The following is an 11,730-nucleotide window of genomic DNA, read 5'->3' as shown; positions in this document are numbered from 1 at the left end:
TTTTTTTTTAGCTCAAACTATGTTAACCTCCAATTTTAGATTCCCGGTTTAGTAAAAAGAGCTTCTACATTTGGTGATAGTTCTGCTCAGAAGTTTTTGTTTTTTTCTTTGGGAGACATAGCCAGTCACACCAGCTAATATTTCACATCGGTTCTCCAGTTTCTTTTCTATGAGAAGGTAACAATATTACATGGCATAAAAGGAACATGATGGCTAGATATTAGCACCACAAAATTGTATTCCAGCTTTTATTTTCATCTGAAACAAGTTCCATTTGAGGATAATGGAGAAGAAGCATGCTTTGCTGGAGGCAGTTAATGGCACCACATTGGGGACACTTTTGCATTAGTTCGTATAAGGTTGGGTTGCAATTGATAGAGAATCTAAAAACCACAATGGGCTAAACAAGGTAAAATTTTACCTTTCACATAAAAATCCAGGAGACAGCCCAGAGCTGCACTGACAGGCTATAGAGTCAGAACTCCTGACACTTTGCTGTTTTTGGCCTTGACTTTGACCTCAAGGTCTAAGATGCTTATATGCATGTTCCAGGCAGTAGATCAGGGATAGGGAAGATGAAGGCGCAAAAGGCATCTACTTGCTGTCTCTGAAGAGAGTGGCCAGAAACTGCTTTACAATACTTTCACCTATACCGCATTGGCCAGAAATTAGTATTATGGTCACTTCTAACTGCAAGGGGGATATAGTCTTCACTTTGGACAGCCATATGCTTAGTTAAAAAATGAAGAAAATGCGAATGGCTGTCAGGGGACAGCTAACAGTCTGCCAGTAAGTCCATGGGATTTGACCTTGGCCCGCCCAACCCTTTCTCAAACTTTAAACATCTGCAGCGACTTAATGGACATTTGGTACACACTTGAGCCACTGATTCTAGATAAAATAAAAAATAAAAGCATTCATCACAAATTAAAAATAAAACCAAACAAAATATATTAAAATCGGTAATAATCATGATTTCATCATAGTGAGAGGGATGGTACTGTTTTCCATTTTCACCAAAAACATTGTTTCTGGGGCCATGATGGAGGACTGACCTGCAGGTCAGTTTCACAGATGATTCCTTTTCTTATTCTTTATTTTCACTAAATTAGAAAAGCTGAAATTACAGTTAAAAGTAGCAGCAAATGATTGATGACTCTGCCTAGTAGTCCTGGATATTGCAACCATAGATGGATATGGAAACTGGGGAGACATCTTGTCGAAGTCCACTTCCAGTGTTTTGTCATAACTATGACCACTTGGCAGCTGGAAGGTTGAGTGTTTCATCTTAGGACTGCCTCATGGATTCCTTATCCATCCTTTGATTCAATTTTTGACTGAAAAGCATGTCTTTATGTTCCGTTGCAACCCTTGGATGTGGTTTTTAACTATGCTCAATAACATGTCATATCTGTCTCTGATGAGAGGAAAAAATAATCAGGTAGAGCGTAGACTTCCGGGATTCAAATACTTTTTTTTTTTAAATCATACTACCTATGTAACTTTGGACAAATTACTTAAAAATTTTCTGCCTTAATTTCCACAACTGTAAAATAGAGATGGTGATAGTGCCTGCTATACAGCATGGCTGTGACGATTCTATGAGCACATCACTACCTGGCTCCGTCCTGGCACATGATACACATTCAGTAAATAAGCATCACTGTTATTGTTATTCTTTTTAGGTATTCGTATATTTTAGACTATCCCAGACTTATACCATAGTTCAATTTGCCATGAAATCCTGGTTTCTTTTTCATTCTTCTCCCTTGTAAAATCATCAGCTTTCATTCCCAAAGCGGAGTTAGGTTCTGGATGTTTGAATTACTGAATGTATTGTGGAACCGCCATTCAAAATTGTAGAAGTAGTCTTCACTCGCATTAGGAGCATCATAAGATATCTTTTTATTTTATTCGTCACTTTAAAAACGTATGAGCCCCGTCATACTCAGCGTACTTCAGTAGGGAGAGGAGTGTTCTCCTTGTCATCTATTTCTCTGCCTGGCATGCTGCAAGGGCAGATGGTCGGAGGCTGTGTGTGGTTGGCTTCCACTATTATTTCAATACTAAACCAAGAACGGAGGGCATGTTGTTGACCACCAACGGGTCTTTGTGGATGAAGATGGGGAATGATTTTCAAAAGGGACAAGTGCTTTTATGTGAACAGTGACACCTTTGCTGTACACAGAGTTGGTGCCTTCTCAGTTCAGGTCTCCATGCATTCTGCTTCACAAAAAAATACAGTAATGCAATAAAAACCTCCTTTTTTCTGTAGCATGGGTTTTCAGGGGGTAAATGGAACAAGAAGCTGCAAGGACTTCTCTCTGTATAGTATACTCTATGTCCCGAGTCCCACTTTGCCCCTCAGAGGCTGTGTCCGAATGTAAATGGCATTTTGGTCAGGACACCAGCATCTTCCCACTGCGGTGCATGGGTTTTAGGTGACTTCCAACAGTCATTTGATGAAGGAATTTTGCTATTGTTTTGTTCAACTTTCTCTGTGGACACAGTGCTTGTGATTAATTTTGCAGATAGTTAGAAGCTTCTCACAAATGATGAAGCTTTTGCCTGTTTTTCCTCCTTGTTCTGGTCTCTTTCATTCTTTAGTGATAAAATTAATTGAATTAATGTCAGAAAGTATTTTTTTCCTGTATGTGCTTTTTCTGAAAAGAATTTTGAGGTTTTATTTGAGAATGAGAAGAATTTAATGGCTTCATGTTATAATCTGACCGATTTTTATAACAGACACCGAATCCAGGGCCAAATGGATTGCTAAGTTAATAAGACTTAATATTCAAATTCTCATCACTGTATTCTCCTTCCTTCCTTCTCGTTTTTGGGTGAGATCAATACACTCGCAGAATTGCTTGTGCTGGGACGTAGATTCATACTCTATATTCACTTTGGAGCCCTGATTATGATTTACATTTGAAATTATTTTGAGTTGTACTACTTAAATTATTATTTATATCATTACTTTTAGGCTTAGGTGAACCACTTTTGTGATTTCAGGCTATGACATGGCATAATAGTAGAGCAAAAATACAAACTTAACAATAAACAATGAAAATATGTGAGTGCAGACAAACTGCAGGCTGTTTACTGAATGTTGGGAGAGGTAAACCAAGTAAATGCCATCAAGAGATAATGGGATTTCTGCGATCACAATTGCTCACAATTCCATCTGTGAACACTATGGTTTTAGCTCTTTTTTCCCTTTGAAGCCACCAAACCCCAGGGACCATACTTTGGGAACACAACCCTGTGGGTTTTGATGAGAGCATTTCTGGATGGGGTATGGGTGAGAGGGGACTGGCTTCTGGTGAGATTTAAAGAGAAGAAAAACCAGAAACTGAAGAAACAGCAGGTTGGGGCTTCTAGTTTGGGAAAGCTGGGGAGCCAGACATCTGAGCTATATCCTTATAAGTGTTTCCATTTCTTCTTCCTTTGTACCTTACAGAGTAAAAGCCAAGGATCCATCTTTGTCCGGATACATGCCCCGTGGCAGGTGCTGGCCAGAGAGGCAGAATTCTTGAAGATCAAAGTTCCTACCAAGAAAGTACGAGCATGTTTCTCCTGGGTTTGGGGGCCTTCTGAGGGCTGAGTGGATATGAATAATTTGGGAACAGGGTCAGGTGGGACATGGATTTTGTGGAGTCGAAATCATACTTGACTCCCCAGGGATCCTAAGGATTGGGCAATGATATGGGTGGGACAGGGAAGAGAGTTGGGGTATGGGGAGGGGCTGGATTTGGGAGATCCTTTCACCTCAGAGCTCCACTTGGGATGTGCTCCATGAGAAGTCAAATGTTGCCCTGATCCAGCTTCTTTATTTCTCCATCATACCTCATTTCTCTCTTTTCTTGGGTTCCAACACTGCCAGGTATTTCTATAGAGTGAATGCAGTAATGAGAATAGACAGCAAGCCATGCTGATCAGGTCAGCAGCATGCAGGGAGAATAACACCATACTTGCTCTGAGAATGACAGAAGACTCTGTCCCTAAGTATGTGTGATGGTGGGTTTCACTCATCTCTTTTGTAAAATAGAAGGATCTTAATCAGGAGAGTGGATCAAAATCATCTGGAGAATGCTTTCAAAATTTTTAAGCCAGTGTCCCCTCTCTGGGATTTTTAATTTTTTTGGTTGGTATGGAATGAGGTTCTGGCATCAGTATTGTGAAAAAAAAATCCCCGGAAGTTCTGATCCTCATCTGGTTAAAAGCCACACAGTTTAGATGACTTTTGAGGTCCTTTTTAGACGATATAGTCTATGTATAATTTAAGAATCTCCCCCAGGAAATTCCTAGGTGACAGTCTCTTTGTAAAATTAAATCCAGCAAATACCTTCAAAGAGAAAGGAAACATGTCCACAAATTCAGCATTTTATTTTTATCAGATATTTTAGGGCAAACCGGTGGGTATTGGCTTTGACCATTTGAGATATCTCTAGGAAGGGTCCTGGGGCAGGTAAAAATCTAGTTTAACCATGAGTGATCTATGGATGATCTGTCTCTTTATCTGTCTCTGTCTGTCTCTGTCTCTCTGTCTCTCTCTCCCTGCCTCACCCGCGCCCCCACCACACAGTGTTATTTCATAAGCGGTGACCCAGCTTTGCAGAGGTCATCTTTATCATTCTAAAGACCATGATTCCACTCTCTCCATCATTAACAGAACTCTGCCTTTGTTGCCTTCTGCATCACTATTATCACCTGCCTTCATCACCTTCTCCACTATCAGTAGCATCTTTATAGTTGGCAACACCGTTTTGATTAGCATCCCTGGCTATGCTTACACCATCTTCACTACCAACAGATTGACTGTCCGCATCAAAAATTACTCATCCAATACCATCATGTGTGACATCATTATGAATCCCCTACATAAGAAAGATAAAATCTGGGGGTTCTGCTCTTATAGGTTTATGAAGAGAGGTAACACCTCCATGGCAGGTGGACACGTGACTATTAAACAAACACAGACATGAAATACTAGCTACAAATATTCTTCCAATACAAGGTCAGTGTTTTGGGGTCACGAGCTTGAGCGTCTTGGTTTCACAAGGACCACACTGATCTTTCCCCCCTTGGTTGCACTGCTGTGTTCTTTGTCTCCTAGTGTAAGACCTCTCACGCCTATTACTGCTGTCCTCAGTACATGCACTGTGTTCGTTCCGGACCTCCGCTCCTCCTCCACCGATGTTCTCCCGTCTGTTGCCAACATGATCCAAGTCTTAGCCTTGGATAGAAGCTTCTGCTTCCCTCCAGTGGTGTCCTAACTTGGCCAACCCTTTATCTTCTTTTTCTTCTGTCTTCCTTCTAATTTTAACATATGTATTTCTTTTCCTTTCTCGGTTTTATTTGAACATCTAATGTTCTCTAAATCTCATGCTATTTGTATCTTGTTTCCTATGTTTTGATCTGTGCTGGCTGATCCACGGAAAGAAGGTGAGCAAAACTCTAATGCCCATGCTACTGCTTCTGTCTCCCAGGACGATCCTTTTAGCAGGAAACCTGGAGACACAGAAGTGTGTATCCTTCTTCTACTCTCCCCTCTTTGTCTCTCTCTTTGCTCTCCTTTCCATCTTTCTTTCATTCTTGTGCTTTCTTCCCTTCTTCCCTCTCCCTTCCACCTCTCTATCCTCATGCCTTCTCCTAGCATCTCTTTCTGTCCTTTGAACACCCTATGACACCTCTTATTTCTCTACCACCTTCTTCTCCTCATTCCCAGACTCAGTCCCCAAGTAGTGCCTGTCTCTGGTCCCTCTGGTCTCTGCTTGTTTTTTCACAGGCTCATGCCTTTGAGAGCATATCTGCTCTCAGGGTTTATGTGCCTTTATACATTTAGCCTGTCGGAACTTACCATTATTATCTGAATGGTACCTGCACTTGAATTTGTAAGATATTTTGGGTAAGGACATATTATAACACAGTCATCTCCAAGTTTTTCTCCTTCTTTTTCTTTTTGCATTTACTTTTTTATAATTCAAATATGTTTGACATATAATGTGTAAATTTAAGGTGTATAGCATGTTAATTGATACATTTACATATTATAATATGATTGCCATTGTTGTAACAATTAGCACCTCTATCATGTTATGTAATTATCCTTCTTTTGGTAGTTGGATTAATTAAGTTCTAGACTTTTAGCAAGTTTGATGATTATAATACAATATTATTGTCTATAATCACCGTACTGTGTGTTAGGTCTCTAGAGCTTATTTACTACTATTGCAAGTTTATACTCTTAAACATCTCCTATTCCCCTATCCTCCGTTCTCCGGTAACCACCACTTTACTCTCTGTTTTTACAAGTTTAGTTTTTCGATTGCACACGTAAGTGATATCTTACAGTACTTTTCTTACTCTGACTTATTCCACTTAGCGTTATGTGCTCCAGACCCCTTCATGTTGTTGCAAATGGCAGGATGTCTTTTTTCTCTAGGCTGAATAATGTTCCACTGTGAATATACACCATATCTCCTTTATCCATTCAGGCATTTATGGGCACTTAGGTTGTTTCTACCCCTCCTTCCTTTTCATTGTGGAGGCATAGAGTGGTAGACGAGTCCTCAGAAGACCATACTTCTAGCCTTGATTCTGCACTTATTTGCTGTGTGATTTGGGGATGTCACTTCATCTTTCAGAGCCTCAGTTTCTTCATCTGTGATCTGGACATAAGAATTCCTGCCCTATGTTTCTTAGGAGGTTGTGAGAATCCAATTTTTAACCAGGACTGTGGAAATATAGGAGTTTATTGTGTCTGTGTTCTCAAAAATTTTTATATGTCTTCTCAATTCCTAGTGCCCCAACCAACTTCTCTCCTGACCCAATAGGCAGCCAGCACTGATGGATCTCCCACTGCAGTCGAGTCTTTGGAGAGGCCCTGAAGGTACAGAAACAGTCTGTGCCCTCAGATTGCTTACGGTCAAAGGCACAACAGGAAGAAGACACATGCCTAGATATCAAAACACTAATTAAATGCTATGGCAAAGAGTAGCTCATTCACACAGGACAGGTTCTGCATGTAAATATGGTGGGCCAGAGAGTTGGGAACGCAAAGCCAGGGTGGTAGCTCCTATGGGGCTTCATATATAACAGAAAGAACTTACCCCCAAAGTTTCTGGGCCCCAGACTCGATACAGGTGGACTGTTCTGGTGTCCTTCTGTGGGTTCAGCTACATGACTTTGATCTTCTTTGTATCCGTAGAATGCAGTGGTTTGTTGTTGACCTCACAGTGGGTGTCATAACCAGGAGAGGAGGATATAACTTGGTGTGCTGGGTAGGATGCATATGTTTTTAAAAGTTAATCTGAGAACCTGAGCCCAGAGCGGGGGATGGGATTAAACACCGTTCCTGAGATGAGAAAGGAGCACGGAGGGGAGGAGGAGACAGGGCAGTCTGTGGAGGGTTAGTGTTGGGTTCAGTGGCATTTTTCTCCTCCTTTAATGGGTTTGGGAAGTGACTACAATGAGAATAAACTACATTTACAGAGAGCCACATCCTGACGGCAGGGGGAACGTGGAGGAAGACTGAGGCATGGTGTGGGATCAGCTAAGCAACTTCCAGGCCGGTGGAAGTTTGTGTCATAACTCAGCGGGGTCCAGAGAGTCCAGGAAGATGGGAAGGAAATCACGAAATCGAGATCTCAAACCTGGATAAATCCATAGTAATACGTCCAGGGACTCAGAGTCCTGAGCACAGATATTAACTGGGAGGGGGAATCTTGGAAAGAAGCATTTGTTTTCCAAAAACAACAACAGAAGAGCCAGAATTTTGTGAGGGACACTCATTCATGAACAGGAAGAGGGTGGGAAGGCCTGGCCTTTGGCCCCGAGCAGCCTGGGAAGGTTTGCAATGGGTGCTTTCTCACCTCAGCTGTTACCAAAGTGCCTCTTCTAGATTGTAGTCAACATCTATGTTTATTTCTCATTCACTTCGTATATATATGAACACCCGCCTTTCTCACCCCTTACATTCATTTATTCTCCAAGTGCTGCCTGCAGCAGAGACAAGGCCAGGCATGGATGAGGGGGAGATAACTGTTCATTCTTGTCAATGAAATCCTGCTAAGCCAGCCAGAGTCTACTAAATTTGGAAGAAGTGACATGCCTGGGATGGGTGAAAATCACTTTTGTCCAATCCTGTCAAGGCTTTTGTAGCTATTATTAATAGAGTGACTATTATTGCAGGGGTCACGTATGCTGTTCCCAGGGGCCTGTAAGGACTTTAGCTTATGAGTCCTAACCATGCCAGTAGAGCTGTTAACTTCCAGCAAGTCATACCTTTTTAGGAAAGTAGGCTCAGAGCTCCCCTCATTTCCAATCCAGGAGTAATAAATGTCATGGAGGGCCGTCTTAAGGAGCAGCAAAAATGTATTTAGGATGTCTAGGTTAGAGGCACTCACAACGCAAGATAACCTCTGTATTACTGTTGTTGGTATTGTTGTTCATTTGTGGTATGTGTCGGGCAGCACAGTAGGCATCAAATCAGGGCTGCTGCTTCTTGCTGTTTTCCTTCACAGCCAACATCTGCAGCGTTGGGGGGAAAACAGGCCCAGTCCCTTAAATCTGCCAAGGCAGCCAGAAGCCCAGACACGAAATCAATGGAGAGGCGGGAACAGATGGCCTTTGGACTGTGTGCTGGGGGATTTCTGTTTCCTACAGCCTGGGTCCTTGGGGTGTCCGTAGACATAATGGCTCCCTGTGCAAGGTCTGCAGTGCAGTCACTGGAAAGCCAGCAGGAAGAGTGCTCAGGCCCCACAGCACAGGAGGGACGGCTTGAAGGCACCCATTTTAAAGGATAGACAGCAGGTGTGACAAGCGGAGACCTTGAGTTCTACTCCTGGCTCTTCCCCCACGAATCTGGGGTTATTTGATTCATATCTTAGCCTATTTCCCAAAACAGGACTTGAGATGGATTACAACCGAAAGCATAAATACAAATAGGTCATTTTTAAAAAGGACACATAAAAAAGAATTATGTAATTGAGGAGGAAGTTGGGAAATACAGAGAAATAATGATAATCGAAATAAAAAATAAGAGTGATTAAGGCAAGTGAGACAAATTTCATTGTGAGTTTTCTGGTAGCCACGGCAGAAAGGACTGCGGCACACGTAATCCATGGAAATGAACATATGTTTTGTCAGAGAAGGCAAACTTTATCCTGTTGTTAAGGCATAATTGTTATATAAAAGATACGAATAATGTAAGGGACATATGTTTAGTAATGAGTTCATGTAAGGTTCTGGAATGTTCTTTGGTCATTTCTTAATTGATTCTGGATAAAAACTGAGAATGTAATGTTGAACTATAGTTCAGAGAGAGTTGTACTACAAAGTAATATAGGTATATTACTATGAGCTAACTTGATTCAAAGAAAAGTTTACTCATTCTGACAGGTGTGAGGTGATATCTCATTGTGGTTTGAATTTGTATTTCTCTGATGGTTAGTGAGATTGAGAATCTTTTCATATGAATCTCTGTTGGCCATCCGTATGTCCTCTTTGGAGAAATGTCTATTCATGTCTGCTGCCCATTTTTTAATTGGATTGTGTGTGTGTGTGTGTGTGTGTGTGTCTGTTCTATGAGTTCTTTATACATTTTGGATATTAACTCCTTACCAGATGTATCATTGGCGAGTATATTCTCCCACTTGATAGGTTGTCTTTTTGTTTTGTTGATGATTTCCTTTTCTGTGCGAAAACTTTTAGTTTGATCTACTCCCATTTGTTTATTTTTCTTTGGTTTTCCTTGAATGTCAACTGTAATTGAAAAGAAAAGATAAAGATTAGAGCAGAAGTACGATTCATATTTTAATTCTCTTTATGGAATTCATGTTTTAAAATATTTTAATAGACTAAATTGCATTTATTAAAGAATAATTTATCTTCTCTTTTTCATTAGCTGAAAACATATGTAACTGCCACTAAGAATTTTTCAATCATTGTGAGAAAATCAGTGTTACCTGATAAACTAATATAATTTCAGTTAAAAAAAAGCAAAGAAACTTGACATTTTTATTAACCCGAGTGGCCCCTTAGGAGGGAAATCTTAATTCATTAAGTTTTGTCAATTATTGGCAGTTGTTTTTAGATGTCTATTATTGTCTCTCTGAAAATTCTGATTGGTTAACCACGACTTTCACAAAAGTTCCACAGAAAGGCCTTCCCCCAGGCTCATGGTGCCCACCCAGGGTCAGGTACTCAGCCTGGCCAAGATTGCAACATCTCTTGTTTCTCAGATTTGAGGCTTGTATTAGTCAGGGGTCTTCAGAGAAATATAATCAAGAGGTTGCATGTGTGTGTGTATATTATATATATTTATTACAAGTAATTGGCTCAAGTGATTTTGGGTTTGAGAAGTCGCAAGGTTTGCAGAAAGCAAGATGGAGACCCAGGAGAGCTAATAGTGTAGTTCCAGTACAAATGCCGGCAGGCTCAAGACCCATGTTGAGCCAATGTTTCAGTTTGAGCCCAAAGGCAGGAAAAGACCAATGTCTCAGTTCATTACAGGAAAAAACAAAGCCAAAGTATTCTGCACTCAGCCAATTTAAATAGCAATCAAAGAGCGTGCACCAAAGCCCATAAAGTTGATAAATAGATAATTAAATTGAGTTTTAAATATAACAGGTGCTTCTTATGAGCTGTGCTCTTTGATGAAAGCCTTACTTGTATTATTTTGTTTTTATCCTCAGGACAACATGAGGTAGGTACTAGCCTTAGCCCCATATTATAGATTAGGACACTGAGATTCAGAGAGGTTAATAAACTTACTGAAGGTCACATAGTATGAAGGGGGTTAGATCCAGGACTCAGACTCATTTCTGTCTGGTTCCAAAGCTCTACCCTCTCACTTTACTGAAGAATCATGACTAGGGCTTAAGGCACCGTGGTCTAAAACAGCATTTCTCAAAGTGTATACGATAGAATGATAGTTTTTTGTTTTACAAAAAAAAAATTTCATGGTCTAACAAACTCTAGAAATACTAAACATTACAATTTATTTGACCAATTAAAAGTTCTGAGACGGTTTGCAGTAAAGAAAATAGCTCAATTTTGTTAAACTTATTTCCTGGTGAACACTAATAGGTTATTAATAGGTGTATTAATAGATGTCCTGGGAACCAGTGATTTGCAGAACATGCTTTGGGAGATTCCATCCTAGATTAAATAATGCCGGACTGGGAGAGGTAGCCCACATTTCTATTTTGTCACTACCAGTGAGTTATTTAACCGTGCTGGGTTATAGCCTTCTCATCTGTAAAGTAAGGAGGTTAGACCCTATATTCTCTGTCACAGCTTTGTTGTGCTGTGGTCCACACGTAAGCCAAATGGCAATTTGTGAATTCGTTAATTCTTTCTCCGTTATTGATGTTAGTGGAGGGACCTGAGGACAGATACCCTTTGGGGTCGTTCACACTCTGTGTCCGAATATCTAAGAGTGAAAATTCCAACATCTGCCACCTCTTCAAGCTGTGTTTTAAATGAGGTGGTGTGTGGAGCCCGTGGACAGCTGCCCCTCATCCGGGCTGCCCGTCTCTCCAAGCCTGGCCACGTCACTGGGTTTCCTCTGAGTTCTGCATGTGCTGAGATTTTCTCCTCCAAACTGTGCTCCTCTGTGGAGCCTGCCTTGAGCTCCTCGATTTAGACTCTTGTCAAAAGGAGAGTACTTTTCTCTCTCTTCCAGGCCCTGGAGTCTTTACAAATACTTTAAATATTTGCCTCTGG

The 11,730-nt window shown here is 40.8% G+C and overlaps 1 protein-coding gene across 1 annotated transcript in view; it reads left to right on the top strand.

Moving 5' to 3' along the window:
- ANO2 (anoctamin 2) overlaps nt 1-11,730 on the top strand; it is a 280,595-nt gene that overhangs the window by 49,997 nt on the left and 218,868 nt on the right. Inside the window, exon 3 of the mRNA XM_015591465.2 lies at nt 3,461-3,559. Within this exon, the coding sequence (XP_015446951.1) occupies nt 3,461-3,559 (99 nt within the window). The remainder of the gene's footprint in view (nt 1-3,460; nt 3,560-11,730) is intronic.

This window comes from Pteropus alecto, unplaced genomic scaffold (genome assembly GCF_000325575.1).
Source record: "Pteropus alecto unplaced genomic scaffold, ASM32557v1 scaffold94, whole genome shotgun sequence".
Lineage (NCBI taxonomy): Eukaryota > Metazoa > Chordata > Mammalia > Chiroptera > Pteropodidae > Pteropus > Pteropus alecto.
Note: the sequence above shows the minus strand (reverse complement) of the source record. Positions and strands in the feature narration are given on the sequence as shown.